This window comes from Artemia sp. Qi Xiang Cuo, chromosome 3, assembly GCF_049724085.1.
Source record: "Artemia sp. Qi Xiang Cuo chromosome 3, ASM4972408v1, whole genome shotgun sequence".
NCBI lineage: Eukaryota > Metazoa > Arthropoda > Branchiopoda > Anostraca > Artemiidae > Artemia > Artemia sp. Qi Xiang Cuo.
The window spans coordinates 24,395,140-24,420,131 of record NC_142796.1 but is presented as its reverse complement, the minus strand read 5'-3'; the positions used below and the strand labels follow the sequence as shown (position 1 = coordinate 24,420,131).

Genomic DNA, 24,992 nt, shown 5'->3' with positions numbered 1-24,992 from the left:
TTTTTTATATTTTCTGACAGCATGTGCTAAAAATAAAATATTAAAAAATTATGAAAAATAGTTACTAGAAATTTTTGAGGTGGGGAGGACGGTGGGCTATTAAACTACGATTATCACGTGTAGGGGGGGGGGCGCGGGGGGGGGGGAGTTCGAAAGCGCGGGTTGAAGTGGGTTGCAGCCCCACTTCTATAAACTTTTCTGTCTAGTTTTATATATCAAAGATAAAAATTATAGTTTTCACGCCCCCTCGCGTCATTTAATTTGTAATATCTCTAAGTTTGGGTCATATTTCAAAATATATTTTATCAATTTTTCTTCTTTTTTCTTTATGATTACACAAGTGTGAAGTCTCTGAGTTGATTAATCTTTGATAGTTTAATAGAAATTCTCACTTCTCATTGATGCACTCCTATATTCAAAACAAAATCGAACGTAACAATTAATTAATCTGCAATGAAGATGTATCGTTTGACATAATTAGTCTGTGCAATGTACGAAGTATTGTTTTGAAACTATTCTCTGTGAGTGAAAAGTTACAATTCTAGTGAGTTTTTATTGATATATAGAAAGGTAATTATTGTTCTAAATCAATAGTTTGTACGGTTTCTTAAATAAATAACCTTGAGTTACGCATATTTAAGAGCTTTGAAAGGCTTTGAAGGTCAGTATAGGTTGAAATATATGACAAGATAGAAAATAATGGAAGGTTCTTCAAATACAAATCCGGTAATGTATGATTTGAGTTCAAATAATGTTGCTTTTCGGAGTGTTTTACATCGAAAAATATGTAAAATAAAAAGAACTATGGTCCACTTATTATAAGGACATGTCAAGAAAAAGGAATGGTTTGTTAAAAAAACAAAAGTATAGATATTATTATGTATTTTCGTTTTTTTTTCTTAATGAAATTTTTAAAATGAATTGAAAATTGGGGCCCCCCCCATAAATTTCGAGTTTAGGGGTGGGGGGAGGGGGCTATTTTTAAAATGCTAAAAAAATACGACTGGGTGCTGGAATTACGGGAATTAGGCAGAAAAGGTAACCAAATACCCTGGGTGTCACAAACTGTCTATATTTTTAAAAGGTGAGATTGGACATAGGGCTACTTCTTTTGTAGACCTTTATAAATACATCTACTTAGAGCTCCAAAGGGCAACACCAAGATGCGAAGGGCAAGGCAACTGCACACGCTCGTTCTTCGCCCTAATATGATGGAGTGTTCACTATTTACTGACTCCCATGATGTTTCTATATTTCTTTAAACTCCTTTCTTACACTGGGTGTTTGAAATTATCAGTGCTTATCTTGCACTACATTTCTGCATTTTTTTTTATTAATAGTGCTGTTCTCAATGAACATTCGACTTTTTAAAGACTTACTGTTTAAAATCTTTAAAGCCCTGTCTTACATGGTTTAATAGTTGGGTTATGGATTCCATAGCTTCAAGCTTCCTGATTAGATTTCGTCTTGTTCTGATTTAAGTATGAGAAATGATATCAATTCATGAAAAAGTTAGAGTGGAGGGTTAGATATATTTCCTAAAACTTATGGGGGGCAGTGGACAATATGAATTTTTCGATGAAAATACCAAATAGTTATTTTTCAAGCAGAATGCAGTCACTAAGTATTTTCAAAATCCCCCCCCCCAATTAATGTCTCTGTGTATATATCCTTATTAACCTTCCTACTAGTAGATTTAAGAAGATTAGAAAATACCTCGGCTTTATCTTCTTCCTGTTCGATAGCTGCTAAGAACCTGTAATCGAGTATCGTCTCAATGCGAAGATGAATAAGAAAAATGCGAGAATTTCTGCTTCAGCGTTATTAGTGATATTTGACATGTTGTGATACGATTCGAATTTATAATGTCAAATAACATGAATTAAATTAACAGTTAAATTAAGAGACAATATAATTTAAATAATTACTCTTCATTGTCACTTATTTACTAAAATGAGACACAAAATAGTGTCGAAAGTGCAAACTGTATCGGCTGGTAGCCACGGGCTTACAAGGCTTGGGTTGTAAGACTATTCGTCTTGTTCGTGTTATCTCCAATATGAAAGGATCCTTATTAGTAATATTTATCAGTTATAATAAACGATTGCACCTTATAAGACAGAGCTCTTTCTACCCCCTTCATTGTAATGCCAGATAGTCTATTCGTCAACCGATATGAAAAGAGAATAAACCTTAGCGCATCCTCTTTGGTGGGAGAAATGGAAGGGCTCGGGGGGGGGGCCTTTGGGGGCACGGGGGGGGGGGGTCTTTGAGGCTTCGAGAGCCTTTGGGAGCCCGGGGAGTCTTTGAGGTCTGGGGCTCTTTGGGAGCCTGGGGGGGGGGCACTTTAGGAAAACTGGGTTTAGCTACCCCCTGTATAACCACAATTAAATTAATAGGCAATGCGAGCACTTACCAAATATATCAAATAATTTTTTTATCGCTCAGAAGCTGAACTCCTATTAATTTGAAAGGATAATAAGACTCCAGTTTATATGTTTTGTTATTTTAAAAATAGAAATAATATTAAACCTTTATCTTTTGGTTTTTACATGCGTTTTTTTTTTGTTTTTTTTTTTTGTTATTTTGATTATATTTACCCCCCTTTTACACACAACAAATTTTAAAAGAGGCAAAAATTAAAAAAATTATTTGATTAGATTAGTTGAATACGCCATATAAGTTTTAAGAAATGATGTGGAAATTCTTCAAATTTGTGTAAGGGTTCAAGCCCGCTGGACGCTTGCCTATCGAGTTTTTTTTTTGTTTTTTTTTTGTTTTTTTTTTTTTTTTTTTATTATGAAAAATTTTATTTGCTATAGTAAAAAAAAAAACTAATTTTATATATGATACCATCTTTCTATATGTTCTAACAGGCTTTTCAAAGCTAGACTTACTACTCTATTAAATATATCACTATGAATAAGTTTTCTTTTGAACAATTATTTGACATTATTTCTGTTCATCTTTGATTTAGTGTAGCAGCTCTAACGTGGTATTTGCTATATGTCTCGTAGAATAACATGGTATTTCCTATATGTCTACTAGAATAACATGGTATTTGCTATGTGTCTGCTAGAATAACATGGTATTTGCTATATGTATTGTAGAAATAGTACCTTGGTTACTTCTCATATGGAAAGAGAGTGAGATCAACACAAATACAAAATACCTTCAACCATGTGAAGGTATTAAAATATGGTATAAAAATAGAATGTTTTAGTCATAAAGTTATTGGGGCGTGAAAAACGTATGGTATTAAGGCTTACTCAGCCTTATGTACTAGTACCCTTTTGAAATTTTTCGCGCAGCTATGATTTATTTAACTTTTTCAAGGTGGGTTAAATTGTCCCTATACTTAGGACAAACAGGCAGAAAACATGGGGTTGGCCTAGTTTTTGCGTTTAAATCCGCAAAAAGCTGCATTTAGCTTGGGCTTTAAAATGCCCATTGAGTACCAATAATATTTTTTGATCTTAGTCTATTGATCTCTTTGCTTTTGATGCATTTTTTTTGTGTGTGGCATAATCCATAAAATAGTTCATATATCTTCTAAGTCAAGTGTGACACTCACCTTGAAATAAACTTTTTCGATAACTAACCCTCGCAATCTAGCATTCAGTTAAATATTACTCGTACAAACAGTTATTCTAAAGATACTTGAAATGGTGTACAGCATAAAAACAATCGTGGATATAGCCACCTATAACTTCGTTGTGGCGATACATAGAACGCAATATAAATGCAAATATGTCGATAACATTTAAACGTAACAATTACAAGGATTGTTTCGTTTCAAAACCTAAGTAAATAAAGAGGAATAGTCGCTAAGGATTGGTGCAAAAAAATCAATACCTAAGGCATAAAAGTGAACGTAAATTGTAGAATTTAAGACACACGTCCCAGCCAGTAGATTTCGACCTAGAGAAATGCAGCATAACTCTTAAGCCAAATAAGCCTGTAGAACTAGGGAGCACCTCAAAAGTTGCATAATTCCTAACCTATAAAAATGAGCCCTAGATATACGCGAGATCTATTAAAACCGAAAAAAAAAATTATTACTATATGAATCAAAACCTAGAAATTATTAACATAAAAATATAATAGATAAATAAAATATGAACAAGGACATTCAAATTCTAGGGCGTATATTAGGAAACAATAATAAACGCATCAACATAAACAATTTGTAAGCCCCTTGCCGACAAGTGGTTAAATTAAGAAGATAGGTGAAAAAATTCCTCAAGAGTAGAAAATTCCTCATGAAATTGTTATAGTCCGTTGTTCTATTCAATTTCATGAGCCAAACTCTGTACTTTTTAAATGTTTTACTTTTTCATATTCTTTTTCGTTTGCCATTTATTGTTGTTGTATCAAAAAATTTGTATTGTTGGTTCAATTAATTATAATTTCATTAAAAATTAAGTAACTAGTTACTACTTATAATAGTTTGCAAGATCCAAATTATGTCGGAAGGGAGATATTTAAATAGACTTTGTTCAACTATAAGTTATATTATTGTTTTCAGATCGTAGTTAGGCTGAGCTCTGAAGAATATTCGGGTAAAAAGAAGCTTTCACATTTTCTAGCTTCCTTCAATTTTAATATATGAAAAACATGAAACTGTGATTTTGTGATAAGCCTTCAGCTGCAATTTACGCCAAAAGGACAAGATACTTATCAAAAGCATGAAAATTAAAAAATATAAAATGTAATTTTTTCCTGAAATTGAAACCTCTTAGTTTAACTCAGGTATTGAACCTTTGGTAGATATATTGGTTCAAAAATAAACTATTCCCGTTAAATCTGAACTAATATAGGTTTTCCGCAGGAAACTCTAGTTTTCGATCATAGTGTTATCAATCTTTTAGGATGTATGGCATGGTTGGGATCTCTCACTTGATGAGGAGGTCCTTCTTTGTACTAGTACCTCCTTCGAAGGTATTGATGATGTGCTAGAAGTTCACTAGACTGAAGATGGTCTTTCATATACGTCAGAAGATCTGGTACGGCGGGGGGCCTTCAGGTCGTCTTTGCATAGAGGATGATGAGCCGTTGGCCCCTAGTTTGCTTACAATAGGAGTACGCGGCGATTTATTTGAGGACATGCCTCTTCTCATAGATATATCGATAAGTGAGGAACCTGAGCTTGAAATTGAATGTATACCACCCACTCTGCTAGACATAGTGGTAGCGGAGGATGAAGACATAGATATTCTGATAATTGAACCAGATCTAGTTTATTTACAAACTTTTATAAATATTGATATTTCAAGAGAATAAAGATTAGAAAGAATGAATTATTTTTTTTGTTATCTTTGATAGAAGACTTGGTTATGGACTGATAGTACTCTATGGGGTGATTAAATCAAACTAAACTCTTCATGTACAGAAGTCTCTGCTGGTATCCTCTCTCTATATATATCGATTATATGAAAATTAAAATAATACAAACAAATTTATTGTGTGATTGCAATATAACACGCATTATACATAATAATAATTAGATTTAACGGTAAATCATATATGAGAACTCTTTCACATTGGTTTCTGTTGTTTAAAATCCTTTTCATAGAATGGCCTCTTATGTTGTCTCTTAAAGGACCACTTTTTTTCTTCTCTTATAGCATAATCATCATAACAATCCGAGTTATATCTTGCACTATAAACATTTTTCTTTGGGTTTTCACTGCTGTCTTTTACACTATAGAGAAAGCCCTCTTTTACCAGTCTCTTCTTTTGATCTTCCTTTTCTAACATATAAATCCTTCTTTTATCTGAGCTTACTTGCAATCGATATAAATTTCTCTCCATGTCACGTATAATGCTTCTTCTCGTTTCCTCCAGATTCTTCTCATCTGTCTCTGCCTCTACGCAGTCTAAACATTCAGTAGGTTCTTGTGAATGCTCAAAATCATGAAAATGTCCCTTACAAATAGAACAGTTGCAATAAAAGGATATTTCTAACTCAACTTGTTCACTCATGTTATTACACTGCTCACTAAAAGCTTAGTGAATTCTATTCACAGATTGAAAACACTATAGCAAACATCCTTTCACTCTGACTGCCAACTCTAGGCTGACCTGAAAAGAAAGTTGGCTCGAACACAACAACAACATTGACCTTGACATTGGCTGGGAAGTGGTGATCTAACTGTTTCCGGGAAACCCATAACATATGGCTCGAATAATAACAACAAATACTATTTCTGGATCATAACATCTGTCTCGAACTAGAAGGAAGTGTCATTAACTGTTTCCGGGAACCTCATAACATCTGACTCGAATAACAATAACAAATACTATTTCTGGATCATAACATCTGCCTCGAACTAGAAGGAAGTTTCATTAACTCTTTCCGTGAACATCATAAAATCTGGCCCGAATAACAATAACAAATACTATTTCTGGATCATAACATCTGCCTCGAACTGGAAGGAAGTGTCATTAACTTTGCTTCGAACGACAACAACATTGACCCCATTAACCACGTGTTCTCTCTATTGACTCTATTCAAAACGTCAACAACATTGACATTGGCATTTTGCCTCGGAAACAATAACAACATTGGACTTCACTAAGAGCGTGCCAAAAACACACCGAATGAAAGAGGTCATTGAACGATTACGCAATCATTCTCACTAATGACTCTCTGCCCTTATATGGTGCCCCGTCAGTATTCTATGCCCATATATGGTGTTCGTACGGGAGTTATAGGGTCATCTCTACTTACTGGATCGATACGATCACCCCTGGGACAAAAAAAAAAAAAAAAAAAAAAAAAAAAAAAAAAACACATCCGTGATCTTTCTTCTGGCAAAAAATACAAAATTCTACATTTTTGCAGATAGGAGCTTGAAACTTCTGTTGTAGGGTTCTCTGATATGCTGAATCTGATGGTGTGATTTTCATTAGAGTTCTATGACTTTTAGGGGTTGTTTCCCCCTTTTTTTCAAAAATAAGGCAAATTTTCTTAGGCGCGTAACTTTTGATGGGTAAGACTAAACTTGATGAAACTTATATATTTTAAATCAGTATATAAATTTGATTCATCAGATGTATCTATTGGTAACAAAATTCTGTTTTTTAGAGTTTCGGTTACCATTGAGCCGGGTCGCTCCTTACTTACAGTTCGTTACCACGAACTGTTTGATAGTGAAGATAATTTGAATAAATATTGAGTCCTTGAGTCCTGTCTGAACTTCGCTGAAGTAAGGATGCTGGGACTGCTTTGCAAAAATTTTGCATTTTGGTTTGATTGGTCACATGTTGTTGTGAGTCTTTTTGTTTTATATATTTTGTCTTGCTGAGGACGGCCCTTGGATATAGGGCTGAAATATTCATTCAAATTATCTTCACTGTCTTACAATAAGAATTCTCTATTGTTCTTCGTGTTTTTGTTGTTTGTATCTCATGTTCTCATCCTAAAGTCTAAATTTCAGCATTGAATTAACTTTAGACACTACCAGGAGTTCAGTGAAACCATTTGGAAGGTGCTGGGAGTTCAGCATTTTCCTCCCCTAAGGTCAACCCCCTAGATTTTGAAAGATGTCTTTTCTATTTTTATTTTTGTTTTTTTGTAAAGTACCTATTTTAGTCTTTTCATAGGAGTAATAAAAGAAATGCCCCATCTTAGATTTAAAGATACATTTTTCCCCTTCCCCAACATCGCCATGAAATGGCGCCACTGATGGAGATCTTTACTTTTATCAACAGGATCATGTTAACTTGTGGGACACTTTTTGGCCAAATACTGCATTGCTTATATTTAGATTTTTGTCCCTACAAAATTGCGTCTATGTACATGGGCATAGGCAGCATATTGTCTCGGGGGGGGGGGGGCAGTCGATAGTGTGATAGAGGGCCTTTTATCAACTGCTTATCCAATCATCTGCTTTTTCAGCCATATCGAATGTAAATTTGAAGGTCTAGGGGGGGGACAGCTGACCCCCTCCCTACGCCCATGTCTGTGTATCGCCATTGCTATTTTCCTTCGCTACACCAAATTTACATAAGCTAAGATACCATATATCCCTGTTTGTACTAACCTGGGGATTGCCGTTCGATGGCAAAACAAAATTTCATATTTTTACCTTGAATCTTGCAGCTGCCCCCCCTTATCCTAGACCTTCAAATTTACATTAGATACGTCTGAAAAAGCAGATGGTTGGAAAAGCAGTTGATAAAAGGCCCTCCATCACACTATCGACTGCCCCCCCCCCCCTACACAATATGCTGCCTACGCCCATGCTCCAACCAATTATATATTCATGCATTCAAGATATTATAATAAAATGGGAGTGCAGCCCATACTAAATACCATAGCTAGGAATAGACTATTAACCGAAAAAAAAAACCCACCAAAATAAATGAAACCCCGAACAGTTACTTGTTATACAAGATCCAGTACAGTGCTTAGTCATTTAAGAGGGTATAATTTTTCCCGAGGAACACCAGTCTTCAAATACCCTGAAGTACTGTTTTCAGTAAATGGTTCTGTCTAGGAAAAATATTAAAATGTCCACCCCACCTCCAATATGAGAGCATATGAGCAGGGCTTCTCTCCGGGCATACGGACAGAAGATACGGCTTATTTCCGCCATGGTGTTTGTCGGGACTTCTGATGATCGCTTTTAACACTAAAAGGAAATTTGATATATTTTAGGTTATAACAGGCCTTGATGAGAAGTTTCTGATAAAGCCAAAGCCATCGATCAATAAATTTACTGATTTAGTAGCTCTTATTTCCCCTGTTCAATATTCTTCCTCCTATAATGGTTGAAGATCCTGACATTGGAGACACCACTAGTTCCTCATGCTGACAGCTTTTATGCCTGTTGGGTGTCATGTAGTAAACGATGGAATTTTTCAGTGTTTTATTCCACCAACCTAGCAAAAGTTTAAACATAACTCTTAAGTCTAAAACTAAAACCCCAGTGACTCACCTCTTTTTAATTTATCAATTTCCTCACAACATCACCATAATACTTCCAGGCAAAGTTTGATTGGCTAGTCGCCTCAGGAGATAAGCAGCCATTTAAGAAATGGATCAAAAGTGGAAAGTGAGAAATACTCACATTTAAATTCTAGTTAAAACAAAACTTCTGATAAAACTTGCTCCTTCCGGAAACATTTTGTGGTGGAATTCTCATCAAGCACAGATATAAAGCCTTCTAGAAGGTCAAATACGTAAGGATATGCTGCCAGGTAAAGTAAAATGCCTGAACAGACCTTTCCACAAATTCTGGAGTGCCTCTAAATTTATTTCAGACTTTTGGGAAAACTATGATTTGATTCGTTCTAGAATGATATTACGCTACCTGTAATTCAATAATGTGACTCCTTTTCTTCAATGTGACTAAACTTCTTTCAATAACATTCAGTTCAATTAACTTCGAATATGAGTTGGAATTCTCCAATCATTTCCAAGCTCAATTTCATGATAGTTTATAATTCTCCTTGAAAAGACTTGAAATCGAGAAATTGTGAAAAGACTAGAGGGGGACAGATACTTTTGTCTCCTTTGATACCAATGGATTTCAGCCTTGGATATATATGTAATCGAGGGTCAACAAAACTTGGTGATAGTCTTTTTCTCCGTCAATTTCAGAAGTCGAAAGTGTAGAAACAAGGTACAATTGTACGGTTCGTGAACAACTAGATTACGCGACACCAATCAAGCCCAAATCGCCGGAAACCCAGGTTCATGTAAAAATTTACACACCTGCAACATTTGACTGAAAGCGAGGAAAACACGTGTTTACATATTCCATAACTTTCTTAGTCACCTCAGTGAAGCGATTTCAGGACATCGCAGAGGGGTTAAAGATGGTAAGGGAGGATTTGGTTTTAGTAATTTTGGTATAATCCATTCATTAAATTCTTAATTACTTTGTGCCAAGCTTAGACAAATATTCCGGTCAATATAGCCTATACCAAATCATATTATTGAGTTTCAAATAAAGTGAATACACCATTCGATGCCTTTTTTTATGCTGATTACAAATATAATAAGCATTTCTATTAGAAATGAATTTCAACCCCCCCACCCCGATATAGGCTATACCTAACCTAACCCTGACGTGGCCTCTATAGAGGGGGGGGGGCTGAAATTCATATCCAATAGAAATGCTTCTTATATTCGTAATCAACATAACAAAAGGCATCAAATGGTGTATTCACTTTAGTCCTAACTCAATAATATGATTTGGTATAGGCTATATTGACCAATATTCCTTGACTAGGCTTAGGCTAAACCATCTCTGAATCTTGTGAAATCAAAAAAAAAGGAAAAATGGTAGTAGGCTAAACACTAGGCTTCAATCCAAATATTACCTTTGGTAAAATTCTAGATGAAATGTTTTTGTTTATCAAAATTCTACTTAAGCTACTTTTGGCTATCTTGGAAAGGGGTTAGGCTAGGAAAATGAAACTTTCAGGGATGGTACTACAGGCTAAAGTATGGGTAAAGTTCTACCAAATCATATTATTGAGTTAGGAATAAAGTGAATGCACCATTTGATGCCTTTTTTTATGCTGATTGTAAATATAATAGCCTAATCATTTCTATCGGAAATGAATTTCAGCCCCCCTATATATACCTAACCTAACCCTGAATTGGCATATATAGGGGGGGACTGAAATTCATTTCTGATAGAAATGATTAGGCTATTATATTTGTAATCAGCATAAAAGAAGGCATCAAATGGTGTTTTCACTTTAGTCCTAACTCAATAATATGATTTTCTAGAACTTTACCAAAGTATGTCCTGGGAAGGTATTTGGTAAAATTCTACTTTAGCTACTTTTGCTATCTTGGAAAGGGCTTAGGTTTGGTAAATGGAACTTTCAGGGATGCATCTACAGGAAAGTAGCCTATATCCTGGGAAGGTATTTTGAAGTACCTACATCCTCTCCTCCTTCTAGAGGGTCCTGATATTTGATGACATGACAGGTCTATACCTATTGAAATTTTGGTAAAATTCTACTTCAGCTACTTCTGGTAAATTTTTTTTGTCATTCATATTATTGAATTACAAATAAAGTAAACAAACCACTTGCTGGCTTTTTTAGGGTCTTTCCTAATAGCCTATAGGCTAGCCTAATCATCATTTTTGTTGGAAATGAATTTTACCCCCCCCCCACCTCTCTATATACCAATTCAGGGTATATATAGGGGTGGGGAAAAGTTTAAACTTAAATCTCATTTACATCAGTAATAAAATTCACCCCCACCCCCCTAATGTGTAAATATATACTCTGAATTGGTTTATAAAGGAGCAGGGGTAAAATTTATTGGTATAAACTTAGAACTGGTCCTCCTTATAAAGAGACATGTTAATAAAACAATTCTTACTTAAAAATATGTATAATGATCCTAGTTAACATATTATCCAATGGGAGAACCTTTATCATCAACTTGATTCTCTTTTTTCCTTCTTTTTCCAACTTAAAAGAAAAAAAATTACAATTTTCTCCACCCTAGAAATGCAATGCATAAATCTTTTGAAATTGCTGCTATAAATTGTTCAATAATTGTTTTTATAGATAGCGTTCATCCCAGCTGTTGTTAGTTAATGACATAGCACATGCTTAAAGAAAAAGCAGTGGCAAAAATACAAAATATTGCTATAAATATACATATACATACAGAGTTTATACCCCCACCCCCATAATGTGCAAATATACAACCAAAATTGCATTTTGATTCAAAATATAACCTTCATTTAAGTGGCGTTCACAAGCATGTCTAGCTGGAATCCCATGTCTTGACACGTGTCTAGCCAGAATCCAATGTCTAGGCAACAACTGTTCACATGTAAAATTTAGTGCTTAGCTAAAACTACAAATTTAGTTTCAAATTGTCATTTCTAGCCAATTGACAGAGCTTATGCAGGCAAAACTTTCAAATATTGTAATCCCTATTTTTACTATCACAAGCTAATGGATGAGATAAGCAAAACAATTGCCTTAGTGTGCTTCATTATTATGTCTGGTGTTGCATATTTGCCTAAAATGAAAGAACCAATTAATGAGAACACAAAACTTAAATTTCAGTTTACAAATGTAGACAAAAATGATGAAAATAGTGGATCTTGACACATTTTGATTGGCTGTAATCAAAAATCCTAGACATTGAGTTCTAGAGGCTAGAACTCAATGTCTAGCCAAGCACCTTGTCTAGTGTGTCTAGCTAAGTGCCAAATTTTACTTGTGAACAGTTGTTGCCTAGACATTGGATTCTGGCTAGACACGTGTCTAGACACATGATTCTAGCTAGACATGCTTGTGAATGCTGCTTTACATTACAAATAAATTTTGCCCCCACCCCCCTGATATGCAAATATATACCCTGATTTGGATATATTTAGGGGTTGGGGTACAGTTCATTTGGTTATATTTAGGTTCAGAGTGGTATGTTGACTTTATTTGTAAGTCAGTAATATAGATAACAAAAAAATTGCCAGGGGTTAGATTAGGAAAATGAAACTTTCAGGGATGGGTCTACAGGCTAAAGTGTGTCTGGGGAAGGTATTTTGAAGTACCTACCTCTACTCCTTCCTCTAGATGGTCCTGACCTTTAAAAATCTGTGTGTTATGAAAGTGAAACCTTGCAAAATAGATCTTATGCTTAAATGAAGTACAACAAAATTGTTTTCAGCTTCACAACTTGGCTCAATCCCAATTATAAGGTTTTAGAGATATGCAAATACATTTTCTAAATTTTGAAAAAAAAAATATTCATATGGCTTAAAATTCTACTCAAATAACAGGAATTGCATTTCCAGAACTAAAGCCAGAGAAAAAGAAACTGATAACTGAAAATTAAGGTAAAATACTGTTTTGTCAAAGTTTCAATAGGTAGACCTGTCATGTTGGCAAATCTCAGGACCCTATAAAGGGAGATGGAGTGTAGCTAGGTACTTCAAAATACCTTCCCTAGGCATACTTTAGCCTGTAGACCCATCCTTTTATTTTCATTTTCCTAACCTAACCCCTTTCCAAGACAGCCAAAAGTAGCTAAAGTAGAATTTTACCATTCCTTGGTGGGTAGCCTAATAGACCAGACAGAAACATGTGAAAATGAATATGGGTAGAGAATGCAGGGTTAAAACTTTGGTTAAGTTTTTTTTTTATGGAGGGGAACTAGGTCTAATTGGCAAATTAAATCAGTAATATTTTAGTACAATAGCTACTGATATATTGGTATCAGTATAGACCCCAAAAATTCATATTGGATGGGTCTTAATCAAAATTTCCCAGAAGGTTGTTACCCCTCCTAAACTTCAGCCTTAAATTAGGCTATACACTATAGATGGTGATTACCTTAAATTGCACTGTACATCAAAATAAGGACTAAATCCTGTAGAATTGCTGTTTAGTGATGGCAATGATTGGACATCTTTACAGCATCCAACCCAGTTTCCTACAGCTGTGATGACCATTTTCCATCAATGGCTCTTTTAAAGGCAGCAGTATGGGGGTAGTGACTACTTCTGAGTGAATTCCACAAACTGTTCTGATATAGTTTCTGACTGTGCCCCCTAGTTCTGGTAGATTAGTCAAGTTGAAATGACTTATTTAATAGAGAGTTAGAATTTAGGAGCTTATGTATCATGATAATATCACCCCTTTTACATCTATAGACAAGAGTAGGGAGTTTCAGTCTCTTTGAGACAGGAGTCATCACCATAGGTGACCTACTAGTGATTGTTCTTTTTATAAGGGTTTAGAGTGCTTTGGCTATAACTGTCTGTTTGTGCATAGTCTCCCCAAGTCTCATTTTGCTTTAGAAAAGATGATGACTGTCTTGGATCTGTCCATCCATAACATATAATAAGGACATTTCTCATTTTTCTTTCCAAAGTGTATTGTTTGACATTTATTTACATTGAATTCAAGCCTTCGCGAAGTTGCCCACTGGGAAAGTACTGATAGGTCATTCTGTATAGAATGATATATAAAGGCACTTTTATTGGGTGCATCAACAGGTCCAATGAGTATGGAGTCATCAGCATGAAGACTTATTTTATTTTTGACTGTGGTTTGGGTGTTGTTAATATAAATGTTGAATAGTGTTGGTCTCAAGATGGTTCCCTTGGGCACTCCACTTAATGATTCTACTTCTTCAAAAGGGATTGCTTGATCTAAATGCTCAGTAATATAATCTTACACATCAATCAAATTAGTCTCAACTGAGCATCCATGTCTGAAGCCTTTACTTTTAACAACAATAATAGCACTCCTGTATACCCTAGCCTAGTATCTTGTATTCATCTTGCCAGTCTTTGGTTTACAATAGCCTAACATAATCAATAGGGTTAGCTGTCTTGTCATGATGTGAATACCATGCTAACTTATTACCTTAAATTGCATGTCCAGTGAGATAAGGTGGTGATGAGCCTCCTGTGGAACATCTTGATGGTGGTGTTACATGACTAAGGTTTGGCATCCCAGGTATACTCTGCATTGGCCCAGTCCTGGTCAACTCCTTTCTTGAATACAACTATGGTTTGGGACTGTATGGTGGCTTTGAAGAGGCTGTTCCAGTAAGGGACAGCACATAGAGAAAAGAATTGCTTTAGCAACTTGAGCTTGTGTGTGGCTGTTGAACTTGAGTCCATCATTGACAATAACCCCCAGGTCCTTCTCCCCACTTACAGCTTTAAGTAGGTTATCTCCAATACAGTAAGGTTGTCTAGGATTGTTGTGTCCAAGATACAGGACTTTGTATTTTGACATGTTGAACTGCAAACCCCACTCAGATGACCATCTAGATAGTTGATCTAAGTCTCCCTGCATTGTATAGTGAGTGGCTAATTTGGGCCTGTCCTAAGAGCTTGCAATCATCAGCATATAGTGCCAGTGGGTTGTTTAGGTTTGTTGTACAGTTGTTAATATATATGTTGAACAATGTGGGCACCAAGATTGTGCCCTGTGGGACTCCACTATTGACAGGAATTTCACCTGAATAAACAGTTTTACTGGTGGTATCATAGAGTACTACCCTCTGAGTTCTTCCAGTAAGAAAGGCTTCAATCCAGGCAACTATATCCTCATGTACCCTGTATGCTTCCATATTCAGGAGCAGAAGTTGACGCTGTACTTTATCAAAGGCTTTTGATCAAGCAATATGACATCCACCAGAAGGCCATCATCCAAGAGTCTGGTCACAAAGTCATATGTTTCAATGAGATTTGTGTTGACTGAGTAACCTTTACAGAAACCATACTGACTTTTTGAAAATGACTGATTCCTTTCTAGGTGAGAGACCAGTGTGTCATTTATGATGCTCTCAAGGACCTTGCATACAACAAAAGTAAGACTTAGAGGGTGATAATTACTGGCTTGGTCATTTCTCCCTTTTTTTGAAGATGGTCTTGATTTTGCCTGCTTCCAATCACTTGGGAGCACTTTGGAAGTAAGTGACATCCCAAAAATCACTTCTAGTAGCTCAGCAATTTGTTCAGGTGCTTCTTTTAATAGTCTGGGTTGTAGATTATCTGGCCCAGCAGCTTTATTTGCATCCAGTCTTTTAAGCCTTTTCAGAACATTCTCTACACATATAATTGTCATATACATTGGTTCTCCAATTGGTTGCTCTGGTAAAGTGGGTGGAGGGTTTGCTATGGGCTGAGTGGAGAAATTTGTATGAAAGCTAGAGTTGAGCAAATCTTCTTTTTCTTTATGGGCTTTTAAAGACAACATTGTTTATTTGTTAGGCTATAAAAAGATGGTTGTATGGCACTGGTTGCAATTCCTTTTCCTGCTGGTTTGATAGAAACACTATTGGTTTGATAGAAAAAAACAAAAAAACAATAGAGACACAAGAGTGCTTCCTCAGATAAATAACTGGTTTTCCTTTTGTTCACAAAGGAAGGGATTATACAGAGTTTTCAAACATGATGATCAAAGTGGTGCACTTCTTATTTTGGTCTGATGTCATTCTTCAGGAGTGTCATGTTTTTTTCTGGAATCCCTGTTAATTATAAATATAGACCTACTATGGTAACACTCTTGTCCATGCCTTTTCTGAAGATATTGCTATAATAACAAAATTCTTACCATGCTTTGTAGTATGCAGAAAACCTATAATAAACAGATTTGCTGGGTTGCTTCCACTTCAATGATCATTTTCATTATGTTTCAAGAATTTGAAAAAGTTTTTTTTTGCTATATACTCAGCTATGCTATATGAACACTATTAGGATAGGAGGGGCTATTTTTCAAATAAAAACATTTTTTTTTGTCAAATTGAGAATTATGTAGATAGAGCTCATTATCTCAAATATTTAAAATATGGGAACAAAATAAAATGGTATTATTTTTTGTTAATGCAAAAATATAGTTGACAAAAAATGGATTAAAGTGGAAGCAACACAGAAATCTTGCTTTTGTGTAAATTTTCTGCATGTGATAAAGTACAAGTTTTGTTGTTACACTGTTTGTTTAAAAAAAACAAAACTAATTGTTTTTGCAAGTTTTCAGTAGTAGTGTTGCAATTGTAGTTTGTTGGGTCATTTTATGGTACAATCCAAAATTACTGGCATATTTGAGTACATTTAGGCTGTATTTGCCAGGTCAAGTTTTATGTTCTACTTCTTAGGGATTTAAGCAAAAGAAAAGGGATTTTGATCAAAATCAAACACAACTCAAAAAGAAATCTATGAATATTAGTCTTTGTGAAATCTTGGTGATTCTTTGTAGTACACTCAGAATTACTTGTTGAGAGAGGAGGAAGAGACAAGTGAAAAAAAGTTGCTTGCTTTTCAGTTTATAATTGTACTACAAATAATCTTCTGGGTACAATTTGGTTGGAACAATTTCTCCCAAAGTATTGGCAATGCTGGTCAGTAATAGCAGTAGTAAGGGCACTAAACTGAATCTACAGCTATTATATATGTTTTTTGTGTCAATATTGTCCATTTTGTTGTTTCTTCTTATCTTTCTTATGGTTAAATTTGCTTATACATTTTTTGTGATTAAAACATATTTCCTTAAAAATAACATTCCAGACACAAGTGAAGAGCAACATTACCTAAAATAAGTACAAAGAAAGTCATATTATAAACCAGGTCTAGCTTAAAATGAGGAGAAATTGCTAGAAAGGAATACTCAAGTTTAAGTCAAAACTAGCATTAAATACTACAAACAATATAGGTCTGCTACCTCCTCAAACCCCCCTAAAGACTTGGCTGAAAGTGCCATTTGTGCTTTGCTGAAAACTAAATAGATTACTTCAAAAAATTATTGATTGACAATTATACTTTTATTTAGTTATTAATTTTCTATACTGAAGAAAAGGGTGGAAAAGGATTTGACTAAGTTTTTGGGGTGGCAGCCCAACTTGTATAATAACTCAGGGAGTTGTACCCCTGACCAAAATTTAATTTTTTGAAGCAAAAAAAAAAAAAAAAAATAGTTTTTGTGTATTTCATATTCTACTGTCTTTTAGGTTTCTTTCATTTGCTCATAGCAATTTATCTTTGTTCTTTTTTGGGAAACTACTTTTTAAAATTAGTTTTTTTTTGTTAATATAACTTATTTTCACTTCATTACACAAATATTTGGAGTCTTCAGTTTCGAATAGTCTTTGGCTTGGCAAGACCCATAGTGTATATTATCTGTATCTTTATAAATAAATCAATAAACTAAAATAACATATGAGAGGCTATATGCATGTATAAGTTTATTTACTTGTTTGTTTTGAATATGCAAAGTCTACATTGAAACAGTATGAAAAGTTTTTCTAGTGGCTATCTTAGTAGATGTGTTGTAGATTTGGCCTTCTCTTGAACTGTCTGTATATTTGACTCCTACCAACGTTTTTTGGCATTTTCTTAAAACACATTGAAATCATGTTTTTTTTTTCTTTTTTTAGGCTACAGAACCAGAGATCAATCCAAAAGCATATCCTCTTGCTGATCCTGTTTTAACCACAAAAATATTAAATTTGGTTCAACAAGCCAATAACTATAAGCAACTCAGGAGAGGTGCAAATGAAGGTAAAAATGATACTTCAATGCATTTGAGTATATATGTAATTTCATAGGTTTAACTATGGGTGCTGTTGTCCTCTAGGATGTTTATTCTAACCATCCCTTTTAGAATAGAGGATTTATAATTATGAAATAGCATATAAGTAAGCTTCAAGTCACAGTTCCATCAATTAGAAATAAGTATCAGAGTATGAGTATATGTGTATTTTCTTATGTATCATTTTCTTAATTTTTTGAGTGGTGGAACATTTCAGACCAATCCTGGTGAAAGGACTCTTCTTTCTTCCATTGCTGTTAATTCACGAAAATGTTGGAGATGGGGCAAAATGCATTTATCAATATCGAGGGGGGGCATTTTGTTGTTTTATGATAATGCAAGCAAAAGCAATGAAAATACCCCTAAAAGGTATTAGGAGGATGGGGAAAAAATCTTGGCACACAGGCCCTTCCCTAATTGATGCTATCGCCTTCCTCGTTCTTGCATGTAACAGGCTACTAAAAATAGTCTAAAATATGGATATGAACCTATGGTCTGCTGTGTTATTGTCGGAAAAAAAGATACCTTTCTTGGCAAAATAAATTACAATAGGTTTTTAAATATCAAGGAATTATATAATAAATTACAATAGGATTTTTGAAATAAATTAAAATAAGATCTTAAAATAAATGACAAAATAACTGAATTACATTTATTTATTTCAAGTTGTTTATTCATTAATGTTAAATATATGAATATGCAAATATGGTTAGGATTTAAGTTGAAATTCTCTTTTGACATAAGGTAATGGATCATTTGATTGTTGATTGGGTATTAAATTTATCAGTATTCTATGTACCCAAGCTTTTGCTTTATTTAGTTTTATTTGCAAAGGAGCTGCATTTTTATGTTAGTTTATTTTTAATTTTAAAATTTAACTGTCTTATATCGTAGATAACGTTAGTGTTAATGGTTGTATATGATTAAACAAAACATCTCCAACAGAAATGCAATTCTTATAATTACATTGATGATATACAAGAGCTGTTAAAAAACTATACAATGGAGTAATTATAATGTTACTTCTAATGTAACATTTGTAAATTTTCAGAGTTTTTAGTGTGAACTATGAAATGATTAATATTCCTTGAATTTTTCTACACTAAGTTATCTATTTTTGTTTTTTTCTAAAATCAAAATATGTTTTTGCTGCCTGGTAATAGGCACAATGCTATATCCGAAATCACACTCCAGTCATAGAGACTATAGATAACAGTAGTTGCAGAAGCAGTTTTTTTTGTGTACTAGGAATACAAAAAGATTATTTCAACCTATTGACAAATTGATTCGTGAAAGCTTAATTGAACTAATATTGGCTATACAAATCTAATGTTCTTTTTGAGAAAAAGTTTAAATGCTGTTTTTCACATTTTGAGTTATAGGTGGAAAACTTTTATCTTACAACCTGTACCTATAACCTTCTACCTATTTCTGAGCACCATTTCAGGATTGTCTAAACCACAAGTTTTTGAAAAAAAAAGGTGAAGTAACTTTCAACAGTTAAATCTTCTGAAGTTTCAATCTATGAAAATGATGATGGACCCTGTTTTAATAAAAATAAAAATAGTTTTTGAAATGAAAGTAAAGATTGGCATTAAATTTAAAACAAATATACAAAAATTTAAAATAAAAAAAAATCTAAAAAAAAACAAAACAAAGATTTTCTTGAATATACAGTGCTACTACTTCTAACACTCCACTTTTTATGCTAAACTTAAAGTAATGCTTTCCTGAAAGCATTTTATAATTAACTAAAATGTACCTGTTCAGTAATTGGGACTGTTAACTGACAACTTTTTGTCAAACATCATGTTTTTTTTCTTGCATTAGTTTGTTTACCCTTAAAAGTTTTTGTGTTTTGTGATGTTGATTGTATCACTTTTTAGTGAATAAACAAATATTTTAGTTTGCTATAGAATTAATATCTTGCTACTAATTCGTTTTTGCCTAAACCAAGCTGTTTTCCCTCTGGCTTGAGAAATGAGTGATTTGACGAGAAGGTAAATGAATTCATCCTTAATATTCTCTCCTATTGGTGGGATGGTGCACTAGCCTAATTTCTATTGTGATCGGCTAGCAATATTGAAACTGATCTAAGGCCTGAGGGAAAAAAGCAAACTTAGTCTTGTTTTGGGGTTTGAGTCTGGAAACAAAAATGTGAATCTTTCTAAACTAACCATCAGACCCAAAAGAAGCAAAATATCTTTTGTTAGTTATGTATTATACGAGAAACGCTCGAGAAGTGAAGTTTGGTTAATGCTAATGAAATAAAACAAAATGTGATGAAAATATAATACTTTATTAGCAAAATTGTGAAAACTACAACTTAGAATCATGTGCCCAGAACGCAGGAATGTTCTAAAGAATCGTGTTGAAACAAGTTCTGTCTTTACTGCCGCCCGCCACATGTATTCTGCTAAGTATGATTTTAAATAATGGCGGGAGGTACCTTGGTGCTGTTTATTCCTCCATTTTGCGGAACCCCACATTCTCTCTGCTTTTGGGTAAATCACAAATCTTAATTTGAACATCCATGGTGAGACACTATATTCTATCACGATCTTCACGATCTAAATTATCGAGTGTTTCTCGTATAATGCATAAGTACCGTTTTTTCAGTTATAATAAGAATACTGTATGTGAACTCAGCTCGGAATGGTAAGTTAGTTTTTCTTTACTTTTGGTTAGATAAAATCTAACAGCTTTTTGTTTTTATTTTGGGTATTATTATAAATCTTGTATTACGATTTCAGCTACAAAGACCCTGAATAGAGGCCTGTCTGAATTTATTGTCATGGCTGCTGATGCTGAGCCCCTTGAAATTCTTCTTCATTTACCACTCCTCTGTGAAGATAAAAATGTTCCTTATGTTTTTGTGCGATCTAAGCAAGGTATGTGTCTAAAAATAAATAAGTAGGAAATTTGAAAACGTGAGCACAATTGTTGCTATCCAATAAGTTTTTTTTATATGGTATAATTCCTGATGTATTAGGTAGCCCTGTTTTTTTTTTTTTTTTTTTTTTTTTTTTTTTTTTTTTTTTTTTTTGGAATTGTATGAACATAAAATTTTAATAGCGGAAATAATTCGCACTTTTAATGGAGTAATCATAATTCTTTATTTCTTATTGAGAAATGTATCTAAATCTACCTTCCTGAAAATTTTGTCTTTTTGAGACGCCACCCTCAAAACATGCATGTCAAATGAAAGGTTTTCAGGAGACGAAAGTCTTTTGGGCTTAAAAGACGGAATACTTCAGCCTAGCGTCAGTATTGTTAATAAAAAAAACGGCATGTTCATCAGTACTTTAGATTTAAGTATTCTGTCTTTTTTCAACAATACTCTCAGTAATACGTAGTTGCTATATGTGTTATAATCCTATATCAAACTGAAATAGAATCTAGATATTCAAAGAACTAGGAATGTCCCATAATAATATTAATGATCTCAGACTAATATAAGAATTTTAAATCGTATTGCTATTTTGTACTCCTATCATATCTTAATTAAGTTTTATTTGATTTATCAGATCTATATGAGTCCATTTGATAATATATAAGTTTAAAAATATATAAGTCGGTAAGATTTACTGATAATGTATTTTTGGTTAAAACACAAGGGGTAGAGTTCTTAGATTTTTAATTATTAGAAATCGTAGAAATTTAGAAACCAGAGTTCAAGGTAGTTTGTCAGTAAGTTGCACACGTGAAGATTTTTATTCTGGGTATTAAGAGTGGAAACCGTAGCTAGTGCCGGTAAAAAAGTGTTTCTTGACATTTTCCCCATCTAATAATCAAGGAAAACCAGTGTAACTAATTTAACTGGCAAAATTAATGCGGTAATATGGGTCTGATCTCAGTTTCTAAGAAAATAATTAAGAAGCTTGAAAAAAATGGGGAGAAATGCCAAATGCTAATTGATGATTTTTTGGTTGATTTTCTCTCTTGTAAGTTGTCTATACTTTTGCGTTAGGGGATAAATTCATAGAATTAAAAAGTTGTATAAAATAGAGGTGTTAATAAGCTAAATTGGTTGGGGTCTACTTTCATCTTTCGACATTTTAGAATCAAAGCACTTGATTCAACTTTCTCTAGAAATAATGAATGATACAGAGAACTACAAGAAGTTATCTGGCCATCTAAATAAAAATTTTCTAGGCACTAATTTGATCAAACACATTTTAGCAAACACTAACTTTATCTATTTGATTTAAAATTAGACTTCTCCACAAATTAACATCTTACAAGGTCTAGTCATTAGTTTGATAGCTAGTTCTTGATTATCTCAAAAGTACAGTTGTTCTTTTTAACAAGATATCAAAAATTGGAGGCAATCAATTTCTTCATTTATTTCATCGTTATATAATTACTATATAATATAAAACTCTGGAAACTAAAACAAAAATAAATTGTCCTTAGCAATAATTCCTTGTTCTTTTATTATATATTGTATTGCATACTATTTTTCCAAATGTTTCCAATTTTTTTCCCAATTGATTCTTGTCATGTCACCCAATACTAAATTGATCCCAACCCCTTATACCCTTATTTATAAGTTACGGAAGATGCTAAACAAAGTGGTGCTATCTTAAAAAAAATGGCTTAAGATTTGACTCAAATCCTGGCAATTTATAGAGGTCTGTCAACCTCTATAATGAAATGAAAGCATACTCTATGTCACATTTGAAAAAATTGTTTTTTCACAATTAAAAAGAGGTATAATAAAGTCATAAAGCCTTACAAACAGGAAGGGGGGACAAAGGGGTGACTGAAAAAAAATTGAAAACTTCATATTTGGTCTTTTTGTTGTTTCAAAATAGTAATACCGTAGGATTGCTGGATAATTCTATTCTCAAAGTACAATGGTAGATCAGTCTATTAGCCTCTTGGTACACTATATTAACAACCCCTTTTAAGTCACATTATTATGTCTAAACCACAGCCTTACTTCTCAATTAAGTCTGTATTACCATTTAAAAAGAAATTGCATCACACTTTGGAAATGATATGCAAAATAAGGAGGCATATTAAAAAAAAAAACACACTAAACTAAAAATATTTTTAAGGTCTGGAAAACGTTTCTTTTTTCATATCATTTTCTTTTGGTTGTTATTTGATTTGGCTTTTTTTTTTATATATATTTATCATGAAATTTATGTCTTAAGTAAAGCTGGCATTTATGTACGTACATCCCTAAACAATATATATTTATATATTTATAAACATTTATAGTTATATAAATATTATATATATATATATATATATATATATATATATATATATATATATATATATATATATATATATGTATATGTATATATATATATATATATATATATATATATATATATATGTATATGTATATATATATATATATATATATATATATATATATATATATATATATATATATATATATATATATATATATATATATATATATATATATATATATATATATATATATATATATATATATATATATATATATATATAATATATAATTTTGTTTTAATTGACCTATTAGTGCTTCTGGTTATAATTTATCCAGTAGATAGTGTTTATGATTTCTTTCCCTATTTATTTACTTAATGTGTGGTTATAACAAATACACAACTGTAATGGTTTGCTAAAATGTATTTGATAAAATTAGTGCTTAGAAAAATTTTATTTAGATGACCAGATAACTTCTTGTAGTTCTCTGTATTGTGTGTTTCTCTGTATTGTGTGTTTCTCTTGTAGTTCTCTGTATTGTGTGTAGTTCTCTGTATGTGTTTCTAGATGCCGCTGCTAAAAAAAATTGTGGCAACGTTATAAAATATGAAATCATTAACTGAGGAATAATTACCCATCTTTTTTGAATTTTCTGCTTTGGGTGTTTTGTAATAAATCCGTTAAGATTTTTGATCGTTCTTTTGAATAGATTCACCGCTCGAATTGTGCTAACAAATGGTTAGGCCAGTTTCCCAGATCAGGTTAAACATGACTAGATTATAGTTTATGTTATTAATATATTTATAGCCCAAAAGGCCAGAGTAAAAATGAACTAGCAACTCAATTTACCAAATACATCTTTTCTCTTGCAGCACTTGGGCGAGCTTGCGGAGTGTCTCGTCCTGTGATATCCTGTTCAGTTACGCAGCACGAAGGTTCACAGCTGAAGCCACAGATTCAACAAATTCAACTTGAGATTGAAAAATTGCTGATATAATGCCCTTTTTTCATATTTTTGTATGGATTTGCATTTAAAATGCGTGATTTAGCATAGTTTTGTTTATTCACTAGTTGAGCAGGGTTATCTTAATAGTGCCAAAAAAATGTGCACGGGGTTACAACCCTTGGCGATTCTTTTTTCTTCCCTAGTTCTGTTTTACCCTATCGGGATTTTTTTTAAAGATAGTTCAATATGTCTTCAAATTACTTTCCGGGGTCAAAAGGTGCAACACATTTATGCTATTAAATACTAAAAAAATGAAGTATTTCCAGGGTAAACCTATTTAGAACTTTGCTGGTGTTATTTCTCTCAAGTTTAGTGATTTTTGGGTGACTTATTTTACGATTTATATCAAGTGACTCTCTTATTTAAATGTTTTTAAAAAATTGGATAATTGTCACTAACCGCCTATGAATCGGTGCTGGTGACATGGTGCCGTTACATCTACATCATTTCCGCAGAATTCCTATCTTGAAATTGTTTTCGTTGAAATTGCTGGGCTGTAAAAATTGATTTCTTTAAATTTCTGGCTACATATATATTGCAAAATATTTCGGTTTTGCACTATATCATTTCGTACACATAAGTGACACTGAATAGACTAGAGCTAAAGTTGACCCAGGGGGCCTTGAGGCCTGTCTTACTCCCTGAAATCCTAAATCTTCTTAAAATTTCTGGGCCCTTCATAATCAAATCATTAAAAAAACAATCTGTTTTATTTTTCATTGCCAGTTTTGAGGCAAGG

The 24,992-nt window shown here is 33.2% G+C and overlaps 1 protein-coding gene across 1 annotated transcript; it reads left to right on the top strand.

The window, feature by feature from the left end:
* Positions 1–9,691: 9,691 nt before the first annotated feature.
* On the top strand, positions 9,692–24,300 carry hoip (NHP2-like protein 1 hoip). Its single transcript, XM_089086849.1, has 4 exons — positions 9,692–9,831; positions 17,882–18,005; positions 20,790–20,927; positions 24,120–24,300. Exons 1-4 carry the CDS (start codon positions 9,829–9,831, stop codon positions 24,242–24,244), a joined length of 390 nt encoding a protein of 129 aa, XP_088942975.1. The 5' UTR covers positions 9,692–9,828; the 3' UTR covers positions 24,245–24,300.
* Positions 24,301–24,992: the final 692 nt, after the last annotated feature.